This window comes from Syngnathus typhle, linkage group LG4, assembly GCF_033458585.1.
Source record: "Syngnathus typhle isolate RoL2023-S1 ecotype Sweden linkage group LG4, RoL_Styp_1.0, whole genome shotgun sequence".
Classification (NCBI taxonomy): Eukaryota; Metazoa; Chordata; class Actinopteri; order Syngnathiformes; family Syngnathidae; genus Syngnathus; species Syngnathus typhle.
In genome coordinates this window covers 9,929,116-9,951,512 of record NC_083741.1, presented here as the reverse complement: position 1 = coordinate 9,951,512, position 22,397 = coordinate 9,929,116, and the positions used below count along the sequence as shown (strand labels likewise).

Below are 22,397 nucleotides of genomic sequence, written 5' to 3'. Positions count from 1 at the left end.
GAAAGACAAGAATGGTAGATACACCTGCAAGGTTCAGTACTCTAACAGCCCACACAGAGAAATAGCTTTTTATTCTATCTGACGTAATAGTGAAGTTCTTGATCTGCTTTTCCATGATGCAGATCTTGACACATTGTAAAGGCAAACACACGATTTGATGAACTTTGCGTCTTATAATAACCGGATGGGGCCTGTTGTCACGTGACAGGTAGGTATGTTTCTTTCTGTTACATCAGTTTGTTGATCACTACTTTAAGCTACAGAACTCCATTAAATCCTTTGTGTCTGGATAAACGTGTGTTGCTGTTCGTCGTCAAAGCCTTTGAACCGAAGCCATGAATTGGAAATTATCACCGGGAAAATCATGAAAGATCTTCAGCAGACCAAAGCCCCCAAACTCAATCCCACACAAATTGCACTGCCTCATATTAGTTGCATTACTACTTTGGTTTGTAGCAAAGGAGTGTTCCCACACCAGGTCTGAAACCGGTCCAAAACAGAGTTGACTTTGGCTGTGTGTGAAGTTGTTTGTGGTCTGAGAGACTCAGGTTCCAAATCCGGAATGGGAACGCACGTTTGCTTGATTGTTTTCTGAGTTTGAACAACACATGTATCCATTTAATTTTGTATGGCATGAAATAACTGCAGCAGACTGAGCACAATAAATAGATCAGTGCATTACAAATACATTGCATTAGAAATACTAAAACTTGGCTAAATATTTGAAGATTTGTTGGACACAATCTTCTAATTCCCATGTTTTCAACAGCCCTTGAAGAACTTCTTCCAAAAGGGTTTTCTGTACTGACACCTGTACAGGAACCACTAGTTTTATCATGCCAGGTTTTGGTCACTGTAGCCATTTTGTGAAAAACAATTTTAAACCATGATATGGGGCGGGCGAGAGAAAGGGGTGGGGTCAACACAACAACCTAGCGTGTCCATACATGTTCTGAGCCAAGATAAGAATTGTTTTCTATTTTTTTTCCTGTGGCTTGTTTCACTCATTTATCCATTTTAAAATCAATGCAAATCTTGATTGTACATGTTTGCCATTTTCTGCTTTGTATTTAGAGCCAGGGGAGAGAAAATCGGTTGAAAAACTTTTATCTCCATAGGTGGTTGGGAGTCATTCGATCGATTAAGTCAGTGGGGAGGCTTTGCAAATAGCCCCCCTGTCCAGCAAAATCTGTGACATGAGCAAAACAAAAAGTCCCCGGACAAGAAATTTTGACCCCCAGCACCCAGTCTGTGGTTTTTGGCAGTTCTCCCCCCACTGATCTAAACATGTCACTGAGTCCACGAAAGCACAGGACTCGTCACTAAAAACAGCTCGCTAAAATGCATGTAATTACGCGCTGACCCAAAGTTTAAAGGGCAAGTCAATCCCAAAATCTTCTCTGTAGAATTATGTTCTGTGCAGCTGAACTCGAGTTCTGATTGTTTTATTTGTGGAATATGAATTAAACAGGCACAATCCTCCTGTTTTTATTCATCTCAATGGTGGCCATTTGCTGCCAACCGAAAATGATATCACAGTTGACAGGTCTCAGGTCACAACCAATCATGGCTAACCAGTTTTCACATATTGAAGCGTGATTGATTGTGACCTGACACCGGGCGAGTGCGATGTAATTTTCAATCAAAAGCAAGTGACAAAATGGCCACCGCCTCAGATGACTAAAAAAGGGGTGAATTTTGCTGCATAACGCAATATTAATCAGAATACCGTTTTTAGACTAGTGGGCTATACTTATCCTCAAGAAAATGTTGGGGGTGACTTTCCCGTTTACAACAAATAAACATAAAAACAAACAAACAAGATTAATAAATAGATAAATAAATAATTGAACTAAATATCGGACACATGTCTGTGGATAAGAAGCCTAAGCTTAGTCCTGAAGTTGGGCCTCATGAGGCAATATATGACTGGGTTCAGACAGCTGTTGGCGTGGGCCAAACACACGGTGAGCGGGAAGACGTACGTGTGCGCCATATAGTAGCTTCTGTCCCAGTTGGCCACATTTAGCTTGACCAGAACACTCCACAGGGTGATGGCATGGTTGGGCATCCAGCAGAGGAAGAAGGAGAGCACAATGATAGTGACAGACTTGGTGACCCGCGATATGCTTTTGGGGTTACTCGTCTTCATACTCCTGGTGCGGATCACGCGCAGAAGCTTGATGTAGCTGACAGACACCACGGAAATGGGCACCAAGAAGCCGACGAGGATCTTTTGAATGTGGTAAGCCGCCAGCCAGTCCTGTCCGCCGGGGAACTTGAGCAAACACAGGTTTTCTCCGCTCACGTGGCTGACGGTGGAGTAAATCGAGGTGGGTAAAGTGACTACGGTGGCGAGGATCCAGATGGCGCCGCAGGTCCACTTGTCGGAATGGAGGCTTTGCGCGTCCGTGCGCTTGAGAGCCGACCTGAGCGATAAGTATCTGGTGACGCTCATGGCCGTGAGGAAAAAGACGCTGGCGTACATGTTCATCACAGTGACGGACAGCACCATTTTGCACATGGTGCTGCCGAAGGGCCAGCTGAAGTCCAGCACCGTGTCCACGGCCCAGAAGGGCAGAGTCAGCACAAACTGCAGGTCCGTCAGCGCCAAGTTAAGCACGAAAAAGTTCATCCGGGACGCCTTACGCTCTTGTCTGGTCCCCAAGAGAAGGAAGACCAGAAGGTTGCCCACAAGACCCGCGGCGCAGACCAGCATATAAACCGAGCAGATGAAAACTCTGAGAACGGGGCTTTTGTCCGCAGAGACGTCAATGTCATCCAGGTTAAGAAAAGTGGAGCTGTTGGACCAAACGGTGTATTTGTCTTCGCTCATGGCTCGACCGGCTCCGCTGCAGTCATGAGCCGCTCTCATATGCAGCCCCGACTTCTCAGCCCTTTTCACTCACATCCCCCCTCCCCTCTACCACAAACATCATCATCACGACTCTCACACTACTAACACAGCAGCAGAGGCACCTTCTCTTAAACATTGGGTCCGTGACCAAGCATTTAGTCCAACTAAGTGTACTTAAGTGTTTCTATTGTTGCATATTTTTAATAAAGATGGAAATGACAGCATAAGAAAAAAAATGGTTTCTATTAAACAGTGGATTTTTTTTTCTTGAAATAGATTTTAGGAAATCAAATAAAATGCTGCGGGGGCTTAAAACTGGGGCTACACCGATTTCTGATAGGGGCGCTTTTATACATTTTTTGATGCCTATTTTACCTGTTCCATGTAGTCATAGGGAAATGAAGCTTTGAATTTGCTTCATAAACCCGTTGTATTTTTTGACTCCGCTGGATGGCGCTGTGTTCAACATTGGTCTAAAAGTACCTTGACTTGCCATTGTTTTAACCCAATTATTTAAAATAACAGTGCCATCTAAAGGAGTCATAAATACACGACTCTTTCATGTAGGTAATTTGCCAAGCCAACACGCTAACCTCAATTTCGAGTTTGCACGTAGAAAAAAATGTGTGTTTAGACATGCTATATATTGTTATAATTTAGAAAATAGACATTTGAATCAAAATTATTATACTTAGTACAACTAACTCATATTAGCCTGATGTAGACAAGGCTCCAAAATATAGTTACGTGGGAAGTATATTATTGACAGTGATGTATAATTATATATTTATGGCTTCTTATAATCGCAAGTAGTTTTTGTGACTGTAGATTTGTGTACGTATTATCAAGCCAAATCTTCTTGGCCTTCTTCGTTCCACTACGCAGGAAATGAAATAATGTTGCTAACACTGCTGTTGCAATAGCTTCTCTGCATATCAAACATATAGCCGTTGATCTGGCTTCTGTGAAATAAATATGATCATTGTCTACTGTTTATTAAATATTCACTGTCTAGTTTGTGATCTGATCCGGTCAAACAAACACAGTGAATTAGCAGAATGCACTTTTAATACATCTAAACTTTTCTACATCAACAGTTAACATTCAAGAAGTAAACAATTTATTCCAATGCATGTAATAAATATTTTCTTCCACTTGGTACATTTGTACAAACTGACAAGGGTTTACTGTAGTCGATACAGTTCTCTTTAAAAGCCTCGTGTGGTTTTGGAGTTGGAGCCATGAAACCAAACCTGTGCATGTTTTAAGGCAGTGAGTGCGGGGGTTGACTATTACAGATCGACGACACTCTTTATTGGCCACAGTCCTTTCTTCGATAGTTAGCTACGGCTTCCGTTCTCTTAAAAATATATATAAATTACTTCGCGCGGCTCTGAATCGACACAAAAAGTGTACAAATGGACATCAAACACATTTGGATCTGAATATTCAGGAACCCATACAGGCAGAATACACACATTGTTGAAGTTTCCCTTTTGATCATTAGGACACATAAGCGTTTTTTTTTTTTTTTTCTGCGGAGTGGCCTCATTTCATCCATTGGATTGAAAGTAGGCTTGGCTCCAGCACGCTCATGCCGACCTCACAGGGTAGATAATGGACAAGCCACAACGTGCACGTGTGCAGACGTGCGCTTATCCTTCCCTGCATGCTGTCAGGCTCAGCTGTCCTCTCACACAAGTCAGTCATTTTAAAGGAGAGATAAATACGGTAGCTTAATATCTGTAGTGAACCAGGGCAGCGCTGTAGACAATCGGGACATTTTGAGATACCTTTTGTCTATCCAGGGCACTTGAGCGGGAACACATCCAACATGGCCTGCATCGCCCGCTACACCCATATTGTGTAGTCTGATACAAGTTCCAGTACATTGAATTCACTCCAATAGTTGGGAGTGGCTACTCAATCTTAGTTTGACCTTCTCCATACGTCAAATGCTTTTATACGTTCACGCTTAAACATTTTGGGTGGGGTCAAATCATTAATAAATGCTCCAATGACTTAACATCAAATATTTTTTTTCTGCACATTGCGTAATTATGAATTGATCCATTAAGTTAGCTCATAATGACTTAAGGACAGGAAGGCATGCTACATCCATTAAGTCATTGTCTTTTGCATGAGCAGGCTAAGATTCTTACGCCATTAAAGCTCTCAAGAGAATGGAATGAACATGTCTCGTTCAGAACTTAATTGTACCTTACAATTAGTTAGAGTTAAATACAAAAGGGAATTCAACACAACGCAAATAATGAATACTCATGCATTCTCCCACAGAAATCAATTGCTCAAAACACAAATAAATAAAATACTGCACAACACAGGAAAGACACGAGAGCTTACTCCCAAAAATGATTGAGTGAGTTTGATAGACTGGGTTGGTTCTTGTGAAAAGATGAAAAGATCAGTTTGATGGATTCCTTCTTGAACAAACGTCATTAGAGGAAAATGGAGTCTGTTCTTATGGTTGATTCATTAAAAAGGGAGCCTAGTACTTTCTCTGGCACACTTCAGGTCTAATGGGAACTCAATTAATGCCGGGTACCCCATAAGTCACGATACACTTCCTGTGAAAATCTGATCAATGGAGACAAGGCAAAGTTAATTGTTTGTTACAAAAGCTCCTCTAACAAGCAAACGTCTCCAGGGGCCATTCACAAAAAATGCTGACTAATAGCTAAGACTTCATTTGGACTCCTCGACAGGTGCCAAGAGTGAAATAAAAGTGGGTCACCTGGCTATGGGAGCGTGCGCGGCAAAAAACGCTGCTTGTTGTCAGCAGTGACACTTGGGAATGTGCTGTCTGACTGCACACGTCTGGGAGTGGAATCTTGAAAGATTTTAAGACATGCAGGCAAAACGAACGGCGAGCCTGACAGGGGCCGAGGCGAATGTGAGCAGACGACTGCAACCTGCCCATCAACCAAAGATGCTCTAAATGACTAGATAGAACGTGGTCATTTTCTTCACTGCCCATCCCTAACTGTACAGCATTCAAACTCTAAGAGTCCACTGCAAGCTAAACCTCCAGGAGACATATGAAGACATCCTTTTTTGACTCAGGAGAAATCTTCATCACTGACAAGCAGTGACGCATTTGCGCAAATAGGCACAAGTTGAAACTCAAGTCCGCCGTGGATTGAATCCTTAAAATGGGCTGCTGTTTGAATTCCAACTGCATTGTTCATTTATTCCCAATGGTTGAGTGAGAATGTCGCAATGAATGCGTTTTAAGTGTCCAAAGAAAGAAAAGAAAAAAAAAAAAGAACACTTCATCTTTTAAGCGCTCCGACTGCACTCTGATCATCGTCAAGGTACCTTGTTACTTTTTGGCATAAGCGAAACAAAAAAAAGAAATAAAAAATTCTTTCCTTTTCATGATTTACATATAGAAATACTGTGAAGCTCTGAGAACAGTCTAAATGCTGGATGTTGATGGAATCTTTAAAAGGAGTGAACATGATAAAGCAAATGTGGCTGCTTCGCCTATCACACAACCGGTCAGGGTAACCTGAAAACGTGAAAAGGAATGCATATTGTGTAAAAGCAGAATTCATAACCATAAGACAGAAATGACTTTAAGAGGAGGATGAGGACTTCAAAACCAGGTTAGCAAGTACATGGCAGGAGCCAAACTCAAACATGGTCAGAAACCGCAGTTGAAGCAGCTCACGAGCCTGGACGTGTCCCCGTTGACCGTACAAAAGTCAAAGAAGAAAATAGATTTTGTTCTCTGTACACAATGCCTCTCTTAGAGTTTGTAAAAAAAAAAGAGAGAGCTGTCCTCCGTTGAGTTTTTGCTGTTTGTGCCAGGTTGAGAGCTGTAAAGCCATAACGCCGGCCACTAAAAACGTCAATGTGCCCAGCTGACCTTCACGACAGTTTAAGGCAACATTGCCTGGTGCTCCTCTTAGGCGGCGACTCCACAGAGGAGTCGCACGATTCTAGTCTGGTTTGCGAGTCATTTCTCTACCCTGCAGCCAAATTGATCTCTGGATCCGGCCCGACTCTTTGTGAGTCAGTCCAACGATATAACATCAGGAATGCCTCCGTAAATAGCTGCCACGGCTGCTTCTGCGGCACCCCGGCCGGCCAGCACCCCGCCATGCGAGTGTGAGGATAAGGAGTGAGGATCCCGGAGGCCGCCGGACGACACCAGGCTGCTGCTGCTGCTGCTGCCGGACCCGCCGGCCCCGTTGGAGGGCGGCGTCAGTAAAGATGCCGAGGAGCCAGAGGTGCTGTAGGGCAGGAAGCGGTTGAGCAGAAGCTCGTGGTCATCCGAGGCGGAGGCGGCCGCCGCCATCACCATGTTGTAATGCTGACAGAGAAGATGTGATGCTCGGTCAATCACTTTATACTTTTAACACCACGGAGTGAGCAATACCTTGCTACCGGACTTTGCAGGTGCATCTGGACCCAAACTTCAACAATCAAAAGTCTTTTTTCAGATACAAATTAGGTAGGTTTTCCACAAATAGATTTGCGGCAAGCACTTCACTGTTGACAATCGGACTTCCAGATTACTGATTTAAAATGTGACATATTTTCCAAATGAATCTTTATGGAATTTGTGAAAAGTCTACAATCCAGAAATTAAGTTCAACGTTAGACTTTGAATCACACCACTATGGTGGTTCTGTAGAAATATTGAGGTTATGCAGGGCGAGCAAAAAAATATTTCTGCATGCATCCTGGTGAAATTTGCAAAGGAGGCATAATCACCATCCAGAAAGCTGACGACAAGTAGCACATGGCCCATGATAATCATGAAAGTGCTCTCATTTTCCTTTCTTTGCATTGTCTTTTGCCAATAGCTTCCGTTGCCAAGGCGATGTGCTATTTTCTTTTCAATCAAATCGTGCTGGTTGTGGCTCAATATAATTATGCGGTGCCACTTCAAAATGTTGCTTTCTAAATGCCAATGCCAGGGGTTGCATTTTGTTCTTGCAGTGAGGACTTTACTGTGACACATACCTGATGATTGTCACCTTGCAGGAACGAGAAGAAGTTCAAATCTGTAAATCGGAGAGAAATAGGAGAGACTGGTAAAGTGGAGGACACACAACAATTCATTTGATTATCTATCTATCTATCTATCTATCTATCTATCTATCTATCTATCTATCTATCTATCTATCTATCTATCTATCTATCTATCTATCTATCTATCTATCTATCTATCTATCTATCAACATTGAATTAAACTGGTCTTCATCATTACCTGGAAGGTCATTGGTGGTGTGGTAGTAGGGTCTATAGTCCTGGATGAGTGGCGGGACAGGAGGCATGTAGCTGGTGTCCATAGCTGGCATGCTGGATGCACGACTCACCGGGGAGGCCTGATGGTGCAGGTTCAACACCCTGAGGTAGGTGGGGACATTTCATCAGTGAAGTCAATGTGTTTTTGCACTTCCAATGAGCCAAAGTTGTGAAAAATGTCATATGGTTGACATGAGCACGTTTGAATGTAAGACCATTTAAGCTTAGCTTGGAAACAGTGATTTTAGAACATCGTGTATGTTTATCAAATCCATTTTTGCGAGAATTCACATGATGCAGTCAACATGAAAGATTTTTTTAAGAACATCAATCTAATTGTACCAAACCAAGTTAGTCGTATTCACTAAATGACTACTTAAGAGACTGCTTTTCATGTCTATTACTCCAGGAAAAATCTCCAGTAGGCGTTGTGACTGTCACAAGAGATTTGAAGTACAAATGTTACACAGACACAACCTTTTATGTGGTTGTTCAAGCAAAATGGTAAAACCCTACTCGGGCATTCAAGTGTACACCTCATGAATCATTCAATTATCTACATGCTTCGCTTCCCATGTGAGCTTTTTCCACATCTGATGATTCCCAACCTATGAGAGCAGACAAAATCACAACCGGTGCTCCGGGTCTGACTGACCCTTTGTTGAGGATGGGCGGCGATGTTGGGGAAATGGAAGGACAGGATCGTTTGGCGGGAGGAGGCAATGAAGGTAGAGGCGGCGGCGGCAGTGGCGGCGGAGTGTCCTGCTCGTCATCTTCTGAGGAGCTGTCTAACGTCAAGTCGATCACCGCCATTTTCTTGCTGCTGCTGTCATTACTGCCACTGCTGTGGTTGGCTGACAAGGAGATCTGCTGATCTGAGCCAGCAGACATCGGACACAGACCTGGAGAGCGCCATTGAGAGTAGATGTCAAAATTAATGGACAATTCATTGGACTTCAAATTAATTGACAACTATTTTGATCAACAACTACTCATTTATTATTTGTTTAAAACCATTGATTATATTAAAAGTGTCCAAATCCTGATATCAGACTAACAAAAGAAAGAATGCTCTGATTTCTGTAGCTCTTCATGGAACCAAACCGATTATTGTTTGTGCTTATTCCGTATAAGACAATTGCAACATTAAATAAATAATAAAAATCAGAAAATTCCAAATGGTGTAATCCATAACAAAAATTAGGAAATAGATGACTTTGCGAATGCCAAGCTGCTAATATGCCCACGGATAACATTCAAGCATCTTCATCATCATCATCACATGTGTTTCCCTAGTTTCTGTATCCTTACACTCAGTTCTTGTATCATTTATTTAATGACTTAATTAACAGTCCTTCTTATTTGCTGCTTACTAAACCCTGCCACCATTTCGTTTCTTACCATTCAGGCTGCTGCTTAAAGCAGCACAGGAGACTTCCTGTAAGTCCTTTTTTGTCCTCATGGGGGCCCAGTTCCCATCTTCCTTGAATTGGATCTCATCGCAATCCACACAGCTGTTCAGGATCTCCACAAAAAGCCTGAGTGATTTAACAGTGAGATGAAGAATAACAGATATGCAAGTCAAATTCAAGTGGTGCAAACCTGATTTATTTCAGTTATTCATTCAATCGCATCTGGATTAAAACGGAGACTATTGTGTTCCGATTCAGGGTGATCAGATAATTGGTATAAGGTTTAAATAATCATGATGATGCTGTTTTATCAATTAAAATAAACCTTACTTGATCGTACTGCTGTCATGTATATATTCTAAAAATACTTTTCCAAGATTAGATCGAATACAAATAAAACAGACCATCCCATAAAAAAAACATTGCATTGCTCTGCCACGGGATGAGAAGCAGCGGAATTTACCCATCAATGATGAGGAGTTCATAAGGGGCTTTCTTGTCACAAACAGGACAAACCCAGGTGGGCTTCTTCTCGTTCATTTGAATATACAGTGTGGCGTCAAAGCACTGCAGGTGGGAGCATGTCAGCGCCCGGCATGGAATCATCAGCCGCATTTTTCCGAGCTGAAAAGGGTGCAAGGATATGTCTTAAGGCAATAGAGAGGTCCCTCGCATAGCAGGGGTATAAGGTACTGTCTATGGGTAGCATCAAAAACACGTGGAAGCATGTGGAAAAGGTGCACACTAGCGATCGAGAAGAGACTGACAGGTCTATATAGAAGAAGAATTTTTTTTTTAATAGAATGAACACAATAATTCCGCACAATAATTTTGGTAATGTGTCTTCATGCTATGAAACATCTGCAGATTGCCTTCAAATGAAAGAAGCAGGCTTACCGGGCAGAGCAAAGACACACGAAGGCTAGTTGTTGCTATCTCACTGTCTGGGTCTGCTGTTAGCTTCTCTTTGACTGTAGGCAAATGGGGAGAATAATAAATACCAACGTCAAAGTGTACTAAAGACTAAAGATTAGTCAGATTGCTGTAAATTTAATATCTTATGCATTTTGCAGACTACAGTCACATTGCACCCTGCCATACTGTTGTAAAAATAAATATACATATCCGTCCATTATAGAACAGATATTTGTCACTGGAGGTCGCAAAGAATAGATAATTAGTGGGTATCTCGAAATTGGCACACCATAATTGGACCTGAGCTTTACTAAACACAAAGAGTTCAGAGAGGCCTTACTGAGTGCTCTGGAGTGGTCTGGATTCCTTATGCCTTTAGCTCGAAGCCTCTGTAAAAGCACCGTGGAGGACTGCTGCTTCACTAAGTACACTGCCATAGAGTAATTCTGTGGAGGTGAAAAACAACATGGAACCATATTAAATCAAAGCGTACCAAATAGACGCCTGCTTTCCTAAGACAAGTGTAATACTGCCATCTATTGTATTTCTCTAGAATTGCAGAAAAAGGTAGACCTTGAAAGAGTTTGGAGGTCATTTACTCAAGGCATCTGTGTGCAACCCCCCCAAAAAAAATTGATTGTTCACCCAAACGTATGTGGAAGCTGATTTACTCACTGGGGCACCCAGAATTGTGTCGGTCTAACAAGCTAAATTGCTGCACTGGTAATTTTGGCCATTCTGAGGAGTACCTCTCTAGGCTATATACATATAGCAAATAGATCAATTTAGCATGGTTCAATGTTATTTAGGAAACCAAAGAGGAATTGCATTGGCTGATTTCACATCTTTAAGTAGCCCATCTGAAATACAGGGGCAGACGGCAACACTGTGTGTAACCATGACGAATAGATGCAAAATGAGAGATGGTGGGCAGAAAAGCTCTTTTCTGCTTCTGTCAACATTTTTCGAAATCCATAAACAAAAAAACAAGCATAGTGTTGTTAGTTGTCTATTCAGCACTGCAATTTTAAAGCTTGTGGATGGTGTCAAACTCAAGGCTCAAGGCATCATTTTATAAGGCCCGCGTAATGTTTCTTGCTTAAATCTGTACCAAAATGATACATTTCGTCATTTCCCTTCATGCTTCAGACCAATTAAATTCATTTACTGAGCACGTTAAAAACAATAGAATTGACTTTTTTGCAATAAAAAAATTTTTTTTAAAGAGTCATTAAGATTTGGCCAAATTAAATATGATCTGTGAAAAAAATTCAATTGTTGCTAGCTTCATGTTATGCATCAAATTTGATTTAACAGAAACAATAGCTACTAAGTAAAAAAAAGAAACAAGGGGGGGGGGAAAAAACACTCAGAGACCGACGGCGCAACTTACAAGGTGTCTATCATTTGGCGTACACTGGCGGGTACACAGCCTCGCTCTGACCTGATAGCACCGTGTCACCACAGAAAATCACCCTATTCGCAATGAAGTATAACTTTAACACTAAATGTCGTTTTTGGGGAGGCAGGGTGGACAGCTGATGTTTGTCTTCCACTACCACATCACCATACCTTCAAATTGTATTTTTCCCACTCCCAATTCTCCAATGAAGAATGTCATCAAAGTACAAAAGCCTCAAAATGTGACAGTCGCCTACAGCCAAACTTATTAAATGTGGCGCAACATGGGAAACCAACAGCGCATACAAGTCTGGGAGAGGGAACACCCATTTTCATGCCTTCTATATGGGATTTTAGTAAATCCATCCCTCTGTCGCTCACCCTTCCAATCTCAGCAGTCCAGGACACCACAATGGTATTAGGGACTGTCGTGGACAATCTCACCAGTGAGGTAATGTTGATGGGTCGGCTGGGCCGCTTGGGCTCAACACCGTTTTTGGTCGGAGGAAGATAACCCTGTGATATTAAATGGCAAAAACACGATTATTGCGTATTGTATCGAGATCCAACTCAAAACATGGTATTAGGCTGCTTGTGCACAGCATGCGTTTGTGTTTCTCACCGGCAGGTTACATGGCTTGCCGTTTACTTTCACACACAAACTGGGTGGAAAATGATCTTCCTGAGGACAGCTTGTCTCTGACAGGCAAAACCGCAATTGGACTTGAACTGAGAAATCACATTTGGTCCCCGAGATGTCCCTTAATGCACAAAAAGCAGATATGAACCAAGCAGCCTGATAATTCACAGTCTGGCTGGGACGAAAATGGCGTTTCATTTGTATTACATTGAACTGCTGATCTGCTGGACTTGCTGTGGCGTTAATGCAAAGGCAAAACATGTCTCCTGGAATCTCTGGCTGTTGTCCGAAGCTGCAGAAAAACAAGAAGCCATAACATGAAGCTAGACAGAATAATTCACAATTTAAGCATGTTTTTTTTTTTTTTTTTTTTAAACCATTCGTGTTTGGCAACAGCAGGATAGTCATTTTTTATTTTAAAATCAAGAATTAGTGTACAATTGAAGCAAAACAAAAAATTCTAGTTTGATACTAGTTAGAACACTTTTGAAAACACATGGATATTACTTATGGTAGTTAATCTATTTAAGATAATCAGTCGTGGTCATTAGGTATTGTGAATATTTCATTTCCTTGGCACACCCTTAAAATTGCTGGGTTAAAATCAACCCGATTTGGGTTAAAAAAAAATCGGACCGACCCAGGAAGTTGAGCCAAATGTTAAAACAAACAAAACATTTTCGGTCCAAAACAATTTTTTGCAAAACAAATCAAAGTTGGGTCAAATTGACCCTACTTTCTGGGTCAGTCTCATTTCCAAGCTAGCAGTATTAAGGGTGTAATTACCACCCACTCTGTAAATGGCATATTATACATTCATTGTACCGTCTCTTTTCTTTCATGCATTTTGCAGCCCGTCTGTGCCACAGAATAATATTACATGTCATGTGCTTTCAGACTTTTCCTCATTCGGGCAACTGAAGCTAAAAATAGATCTCGATCACTCTAGCTCCATCACTCCCTTTCTCCCTCTCCCTCCCCCCTTCTCACTCTGTCCTTGCTTGCTTTTTCTCACTCCCCGTGGCCGCTCCATTATAAGTCAGTCACTCTCACCACAAAACTGAATTTGTTCTCATGTTGCAGTGTGGCTAAAAGACATGGAAAAGGTGACAACTCCCATCTACTTTAAATCTACAATCATGCAACTGCCACTTTTTGGAAGTTGCATAAAGAGGATATAAAATATATCAAGACAGAGCTCTGAAGTCGATCAAAGAGCTTAAAGACGAACTACTCCCATATGATTTTTGTATGCCCATAATATTTTTCTTAATCATCAAGCATAACCCTTAGCTGACACAAAGCTTTTAATAAAGGCAGTACAGTTCACATGAGAGAAGCAAATGAAAAGACTGGTGACACATCCGAATTGTTGTGCTAATATCATCTTAGACTTGCTCAAACGCTTAGATTATATTTCTGCAAAGGTTTTTATCTGCAAATACTATGTCATCCGCAAAGAAAACCCATCACATATGAATGCAGTGAGGCTGGAACACCAGGTAATTCTGTATATTTAATCTATACACTTGTACTGTAGGTATTTTGCTGTAAGATACATATGAGTCATCATCATGAGGAGAGAACGCTTCTGGTACTTCATTTCATTATATTCTTGCCGGGTGGTGATTATGACGCTGTGGAACGGAAAGTAACGTGGAAAGACAAACTGTGTGAATAAAAATGACCAATTGAGGTAGAAATGATGACAAGCAAACATAACGGGACGATGATGTTCTTTATAAGAGATATTCAAATCAATTTCATGTTCGGTGGGTGAGGTTTGGACAAACAGACCAAGCACGCACAACTACATAATTCAACCATGGCATGTTTGAATGTCATCTGAATATTTGGGGGCGTATTCCGATAAGCCTGACTTAAAGTGCAGTCTAATCGCAAAACACATATCAAGTGTGCGAATGGGTGCAGTTTTCTTCCATTTGCTATTTTGCTAGACTTGGCTGTGGTAGAATTGGTCTTAACTGGCATACAGAGGGATAGTTGTTATGTTTGCATTGTTGCTAATGTTTTATGTTTTTTTAATCATTTTTAATTATTTAATTTCTGGCACCGGGGAAGCGGCAGCCTCTTAGAGCATATCCATTGTTTTTTAACTCCTCTTCCCTGCTGTATACTGGAATTTCCCCATGTAGGATTGGTAATGGGATGTCAAATCATATTAGAATCCATTCAATTAAAGATTCAGAGTTATTGTCCCACGTTGATGTCATATTTATTAATGAAATGACGTCAAACCCGCCGAGTGCCAATTTGTCGGTCAATGCTTCGATTGAATGCGCCAAAATTGCGTTAGACTGCCTGCGTCTGTAATTAGACCAGCTTTTCCCCGGTCTAAAATGTATTCAAAGTTTTGTAACAAAATTTGCACATGAGCTTGTGGGGGAAGCAGAAACCCCCAGTGATGTTTACAGGGTCTACCAAATTCACAAACACACCAAACTAAACCATTGCCCAAGCACAAAAATAATGACTATCGTAACTTCCACAGGGTTCAAAGCTTGTGCAAAAAGTGCGGCTTATCTATGGACTTTTCATAACTGTTATGATATGTAAAATGATTTGTTCTCTTACTCCCCCCTCCCACTCACCATCCCCCACCGCCCCCCGTCTCTCAAGTGCTTACTCATACAGCAAGTCGCCACATTTTCAAAGGAAAGCACTTAAAATTAATTTCACATTTTGCATTCATTCTTATGAGAAATATTGCTTCTACTCATAAAGGTTTCTACCTACGAATCCGATCACGGAACCAATTAAGGTCGTAAATAGAGGTTTCACACTAATCTGGAAATTATGGGACTTTCTGCCACCAATCTATCAAGTGCGTCAGGAGGCTGATTTGCGTGCCGGCACACCCAGATGAGCGCAGCACGGCTCCAAACACGCTCGACTGGACTTGCACTGGCACGAAAACGCCCGAGCGCACTGGTGCCAGTTTACCAAAATAGGGCCCTAATGTTTAGTTGGCTTGGCTGATTCTTCCCTAATTTGATTTTCCATGCACCTCGAAAGTAGCGAACTGAGACAACACTTAACCTCAGGCCCTCATTAGGCGGCCAGCGGGGCCGGATGTACAGTATTTGAGGCCCCCCGAGCTGTTAATTTCTTCAATGTGTATTTTGGCTGGGTCCACACATGTATCGTGGAATGTGTCTCCATGCCAACGATTCACAGACACCCTGTAGAAAAGGCCTCTAAATCATTCATTGTAAGCGAAAATATGTTCAGATCTATAACTTGATGCATAACAGATTTTTTGGGAGGGGGTTGTAAAATGAATCTGTTTTGTGGCACCAAAATTAGGTAGTGTAAAAGCAATATGTAGTCCAACTGTTCTGCTGTTATTTAAAATAAATAAATAAATAAAACAAAACATAAAAATAAATGATCGAAGTAGACCAACTGTTGTGATGTCATGTCTACCTAAAAAGATGGTTTTAAAAAAAACAAGTAAAATTGTATAGTACTGTAGGAGGAGGAGGGGTATTCAACACAAGTTGGGGTAATATCTTTTACTGTTATCCCAAGATCCTTGGATTGTTTTTAAAGATAACAGGAGGTATTCTTTCTTTTGAAATAACATGCATGGATAACATACCAAGTGGTTTGAAAATGGTGCAATATGGTAATAGTGTTGATTATGGCCCTAAAGTAAAAAAAAAAGAAAATTGCTTAAGGTCTGTTCTTAGGTATGAGAGATAGAGAGCATTTACTCGACTCAATCTGCCTAATAAGCACAAAAAAAAAAAAAAAACAGCTGGATCTTGTTAGCTTGGTCAGGCCTTTGCTACTTTTTCCATTAATTTAGTAGGTCACAGCAAACAGACTCACAAGCAGATAAACACAAAAGACAGCTCCATTCTCAGAAAACCAAGAACAACAACATGAAAAGGACAAAATTGCAAGAACAATGTAGATCACTTCTAGAATTTACAATCCAACCTGTATAACTTCTTCCTTCCTCAGTAACAAAAGGGACTGTGAGAACTGAATGGGGTTGTTCTCCAGCACTGTATATGGTTACTGGGCTCATTAAGGCATTCCAGTGGGCACATATAGAAACGCTTAGATCAGTCTGGCAGTTGCTCCTGCTATTCTCATCAATGCAAATAGGACACATTTTACACATCTGCAAACATGCATAGGAAGAGTCAAAATTCAAGCACAATTTAGTTGGTCATGTGCTCCTTTCTCTCTTCTTTATCACTACAGTATTGAGTTTGTTCATTTGTTTTATCAGAGAAAAAACAAACAGGATAAATCGTTCAACATTTAAGTCATTTTCTGTGTATCTTTTGTAAAAATATCAGACTCACTGAAGGGAGGGCTGCTGGAACATAATTCATTGGCTATAAACCTGTTCACATTAATGTATCGTGCCCTAACTGAAACCCTTTCAGCGATGATCAATCGGAATTAAGAAGAGTATCGTTTTATCATTTTATGACACACATGGCAATCAATACTCAATGTATGAATAAATGCAGCAGAAGGAGTGGGGGGTAGGGATTCTGTAAGAATTATATTGTGAATGAGGCAAGAAGGGATGCTGGAAAGGAACAATTGCGGGAGTTGCATGAATCGGGCTCATCGGATCTGAGTGAGGCAAATGTGCAGAATGAAATGGTAACAGGAGTCTCTACCTTATAATTAGGTTAAATATAGTGATCACATAGAAACTGAAGATGAGCAGTCTTTCAGAACCATATATTCAGCCTGGTGAAATCATGTGCACCATATTCTGCAGTTTGTTTTTTTCTCACTGTTGAGCAAACACATATATTATTAATATAGAAGTAGGTCTAGTTTTGGAAGGAAACATGTGCAGAGACATCAACGTCGTGCAATTCAGATTCAAATAAAAGGGCCAATGTATTCTACAGGCACAGTTGTGTGCCTGCACAATTTTATCACTTTGAATGCAAATGTTTGCGTGCAAAGCGGATAATGGCAGGCAGAGTGGTGAAAGAAAACAAATGAAGGGGAAGGACTCATTTAGGACAATGTACAGGAGGAGAAATGCTGTGATGAGAGAGTTGCGGCCACCATGGATTGGCAAGAAAATAAATGACATGATCCTTTCTTATGCTATTAAAATGGTAATGAAGAACGTCACAGACATATTCCCATTATTTAGTAATATCTTACAAAGCCAGAGCATTTAAATTCAATACGACAGTATATGAAAGGTGGATACTGGAGGAGCACTCGAGACAATGATAGATCTCACCAGGGTTGGAATCGAACCTGGCCAAACTAGAGAATTCATCATCCACTCTAAAATAGGCATGATTAAAAATGTTCACTGAAGCACCTATCCTACTGAGCTGCAAACAATTGCAAGTGGCACGTTCTCGTCTGAGTTTGTTGTGGTTCGTTCAAGGTCACAAGTGTTCGCGAAACGTTCACCAGATGTTCGGCAACAGACGGAAAAAACGTAGGTTGACCGTTTGAATATTTGCAACCTTTTACAAAGCCTGCCGAGAACGCAACACCTCTCAGTGCGATAGAGGATTAAGACAAGACTAGATAACATTTTCTGTGTTGTCACGTGTTTGGCCTTATCCTTGTTGTAAAATCCCATTCTCGAATCCTAATTTGACAGCTGTCAACATTTAATTTGGCATTGGAATGTCAATTTGGGATAAAAAGGCATTTAAGATGGCACCAATTCACACTCTAATTTAAAATATAAAACAATATAGTATTTTGAAAGAATAAAAAATGGGCTATTGTAAATTTGAATAATTTGAAAAGGCAAATTATTATTATTATTATAATAACCAGTAGTGAACACTTCATGAATAATTGCTAAAGATTTTTGTGCCTTTCTTAAAAATAATGCCAAGATGGAAAACAAAAGCTCAAGTACTGACATACTGCCAATCGTACAATCTGCAAAGTTCAAACAAGACTTAAATGAAAAATATGAGCCAAATTACACACAACTTTTGGAGTTTTCACCATCATCTAAAGTGGTTACAGAAAAAGCCAACAAACAAAGGCAACAGTCGATAGGGATGGGTACCGAGCCCCGGTAATAAACCGGCCCCGGAGCTGAATTATTAAAGACCGGAGCATCGTTACGCTTCACCCTTAGCAGTTTCGTTAACGGTCCATTAAAGAGAGAAATTACTGAAATTAATTTTTGATTTATTTAGTCTATATGAACGCTATTTTACACATTTTACCTCTGATCTCATTCCGAACTAGCAATGAAATTAATATATTCATCTTTGAAGCATTTTACAATCCCTCCACTCCGGCGTCATGCACTACACAGGCACAGGAACTTTCTGTGCCAGTGCAGTATAAAATAACAGCATAACAGGCTGCCACCGCATCACTGCCCCACTTTGAAAGAGGAGCAGCGGTAGGCGGACTACACCCTGAACTGGTTGCCACCCAATCGCAGGTGGTTAACATTAAAATAGTGATTTGTTCTATCCATTAATTTTTAGGTACATTTTGTTTTATTTTAAATGTATGTCGTTGTAGTTGCAGGGACAGGTTGTATTAGTAGTTATACTGAAAATAATATTAGTAAAGCAGCATTCTAATATTTATTTTTCTAAACAATCAAAAAATACGATTAAGTAAGAATACTGGACCAGATTGATAAGCGCTAGCATATGCATAGGGTTGAGCAATATGGCCTAAAATTCATATAATAGTACCAATTCTATCCCATCACGATAATGGTCTATCACGAATCCCTTCACAATAATAGTCTGTATCACGAATCTCACTGTATAAAATTATGGGTAAATTATTCATGATAATTTCTGAAGAGGTTAATTCCATAGTCAAGTAGAGATGCTAAAATGATGAAATAAAAAGTGATTAAACAAAAATGAATTAACCTATAGACATGCTTCTGCATTTTCTGTAACTAAGAAATCATTGTTACCCCCACAATGCAAACGGTTGAGCCGTGTATATGAGAATGCAACGGCAGAGCGTATTTAACTTAGTCAAAGTGTGTGTCAAACTCAAGGCCCGGGGGCCAGATCCGGCCCAACGCATCATTTTATGTGGCCTACAAAGCCAAATTATGTGTCAACTGAATGTTTGAAATACCAAAACTGTAAATTGCATTTCCTATAAATAACAGTGACATATTGTAATGATTCAAAAATAAGTTTGACACCCTTGGTCTAATCAAACGAAAGGCCCAGCTGATATTTTGGAATTTTCACCTCTATGCGTCCTCTTAGAAACAGGCCCCGAGTGAAGACGTAAACTCCATGGCTATGATTTTCATCAGTGAGCTGGCAGACATAAGTCACACAAGATAGTGTTAACTGTGTGTGGTATGTTTTAATATTGTTTATTACTTGGTGGTTGATTTAATATAGTAATAAGTAAATGCAAACAATTAGATGCAAGAGAACCATTATGGACACGATTTCAAACTTGACCTTTCTAATGTAATAAATTGACGCATGGAGACAGTTCTGAGTCTAGAATAAAATATTCCATGTCATTGTGAAGAGAAGGTGGCAAAGTCAATAAGAGAACATGAGAACGGCTCCGAAGACAAGCCACTAGTTTCCATGCAAAATATTAATTTTGATGGGAACACAGCGACGCACAAGCGCTTATTTTGAGCCTCCCATACATAGTAAACATAACTAAACCACCTCACATATGAAAAACATTGAAATGGTCTCACCTAGACTGGTTGGCTTGATGAGCTCATCAAGCATGTCATAGAATGGCAACCTCTGGAGCTTCACATCTGGATGGACGGGGTGTAGCGGGACTGCAGCGGACAGGTGGTGTGTCAACCCGGTGAACTCGTGCTTTCCGGGGCCGAGTAGCGAGAGGGGTAGTAAGGCGGCTGGTGACGGGGTTCCACCGTGACCTGCGTGGCCTTCGTACGCCAGCTGTGTCAGGCCACTAGGCAAAGCGGCTCCGCCTCCTCCAACCACCCCCGCTGTGGCTGGGTGATGCGGTCCGGGCAAGGAGAGCTCGGAGTGAGACACCATTTTTGCAGGGAAGCGTCTGCGGTACAGCTCCTTGATCTTCATATGCACGGCGGGGCTCGAGCCTGCCTTTACCAGATGCAACGCCTTGGTTAGAAGCTCGTGCTTACGTCCGTGCTTGTTGCGCCCGGCGTAGCCCAATAGCACCTGGAGCTCAGACACCCGCAGGCTCATCACCATTTGCTAATGGAGAGAAACAGAAGAACGAAAATATTGCAATCATGTCAATGCAATCAGCTTGCATTCAAACACAAATGTAATTGAGGGAATGGCTAAGATGTCAGATCTTTTGATCAAAAAGAGAAAAAGCTAAATCCCACAGACATTGTAGAGAGTTGTATTGTAACTTAACTTTATTGAAACTATGGCATTGAAATAAAAGGCATCAGGAACAAATTGTGTGCGTTTGTGCAAGTTGGTGCTATTACAATATAAAAGGAAGGAAACATCATGAGCTCCAGAGATCCAATGCTGAGGTCACCAAACCGTAAATGCAGACCAAAGTCTGGCATCGATAATACAGGGACCAAACAGCCCTTATCAGTTGGTTCAGCACCCCATACTCCCGTGGCACTCCCCACAGAATTTCCTGAGGGACACGCTTCTCCTGGTCCACAAAACACATGTGAGCGAACTTCCATGCACCCTCGAAGATCCTGCCGAGGGTATAGCGCTGGTTCACTGTTCCACGGCCGGGACAAAAACCACACTGCTCCTCCTGAATCTGAGATTCGACCTCCTGGCGGATCCTCCTCTCCAGCACCCCTGAATAGACCTTACCAGGGAGGCTGAGGAGTGTGATTCCGCTGTAGTTGGAACACACCCTCCGGTCCCCCTTTTTAAAAAGGGGGACCACCACGCCAGTCTGCCAATCCAGAGGCACTGTCCACGCAATGTGGTAGCGGCGTGTCAGCCAGGACAGCCCCACAACATCCAGAACTCCGGGCAGATCTCATCCACCCCTGGGGCCTTGCCTACCTCCGTGAATTCGACCCCAGAGATTGGAGAGTCCACCACAGATTCTCTAGGCCCTGCTTCCACAATGGAGGGTGTGTCGGTGGAATTGAGGAGGTCTTCAAAATATTCTCCCCACCGACTCATGACGTCCCGAGTCGAGGTCAGCAGCACACCGTCTAACAACAGAATGTGCCCAAAAAAAATTAAATAAAGATTTCTAGAAAAATAAGCGTTTTGTCACAATGTTAATAATTAAACCAATAATTATTTAGTGTAAAAGACAAGCAGTGTTGAGAATCAAGGCTGGTACATGCAGTTGGGCTGGAAAAAGCACATCTGTGAGGAGAGATGCACAGTTCCTGTTTGTTTAGCTTGCTTGTGTTTCTCGCTGACATTTTAATGATTGATTGCACGTGTGGCAACATGCATTGCCACCATCAACCTTAGAAAAATGAAACCACACTTTTGACAGTTTCAATCTCTCCCCTAGGATTGCCACTCACTTGGGTCGCCGACGTTGCGGTCAGCGGTGATGGGCTGAATGAGAGCGTGTGTAAACTTCTTATCCCTACCATCCATTGAAAAATTCTAGTAGTCGCCTGATGGCAAAAAGTATTCTAGTTGGCAAAAGAATAGATGATTCATTCGTCCATCCCTCTCCAAGCATGGGCAATTAAACTAAGAACCAAACTTTTACATTTGCCTAATGGTTGCATTGAGTGTAATTTAGTTTGTCATACTAAGAGAAAGAAAAGCTAATATGCGTGTAGCAACAGAGCTATCCCAATGTGTAAAACCTCACCCCTTAAAGTGGAAGTCAACCCCAAAATATTCTTTGTAATAAGATGTTCTGTGCAGCCCAACTACCGTATTTTCCAGACTATAACTCGCACCTTTTTTCAGTTTGGCCGGGTGTGCGTCTT

At 41.4% G+C, this 22,397-nt stretch overlaps 2 protein-coding genes across 3 annotated transcripts in view; both read right to left on the bottom strand.

The window, feature by feature from the left end:
* Window positions 1-990: 990 nt before the first annotated feature.
* On the bottom strand, window positions 991-2,838 carry LOC133152993 (relaxin-3 receptor 1-like). Its single transcript, XM_061277001.1, has one exon. It carries the CDS (start codon window positions 2,834-2,836, stop codon window positions 1,853-1,855), a length of 984 nt encoding a protein of 327 aa, XP_061132985.1. The 5' UTR covers window positions 2,837-2,838; the 3' UTR covers window positions 991-1,852.
* A 3,720-nt stretch (window positions 2,839-6,558) lies between these two features.
* The window catches only part of LOC133152948 (E3 SUMO-protein ligase PIAS1-like), a 29,885-nt gene continuing 14,046 nt past the window's right edge, over window positions 6,559-22,397 (bottom strand). For both annotated transcript variants that reach the window (XM_061276938.1, XM_061276939.1), the window contains exons 2-13: window positions 20,205-20,700; window positions 12,713-12,797; window positions 12,488-12,626; window positions 12,247-12,381; window positions 10,805-10,910; window positions 10,447-10,520; window positions 10,013-10,173; window positions 9,539-9,675; window positions 8,793-9,039; window positions 8,100-8,239; window positions 7,853-7,893; window positions 6,559-7,196 (exon numbers count right to left, since the gene is read on the bottom strand). In XM_061276938.1, the coding sequence (XP_061132922.1) occupies window positions 6,897-7,196; window positions 7,853-7,893; window positions 8,100-8,239; window positions 8,793-9,039; window positions 9,539-9,675; window positions 10,013-10,173; window positions 10,447-10,520; window positions 10,805-10,910; window positions 12,247-12,381; window positions 12,488-12,626; window positions 12,713-12,797; window positions 20,205-20,700 (2,061 nt within the window). In that variant the 3' untranslated portion in view covers window positions 6,559-6,896. The remainder of the gene's footprint in view (window positions 7,197-7,852; window positions 7,894-8,099; window positions 8,240-8,792; window positions 9,040-9,538; window positions 9,676-10,012; window positions 10,174-10,446; window positions 10,521-10,804; window positions 10,911-12,246; window positions 12,382-12,487; window positions 12,627-12,712; window positions 12,798-20,204; window positions 20,701-22,397) is intronic.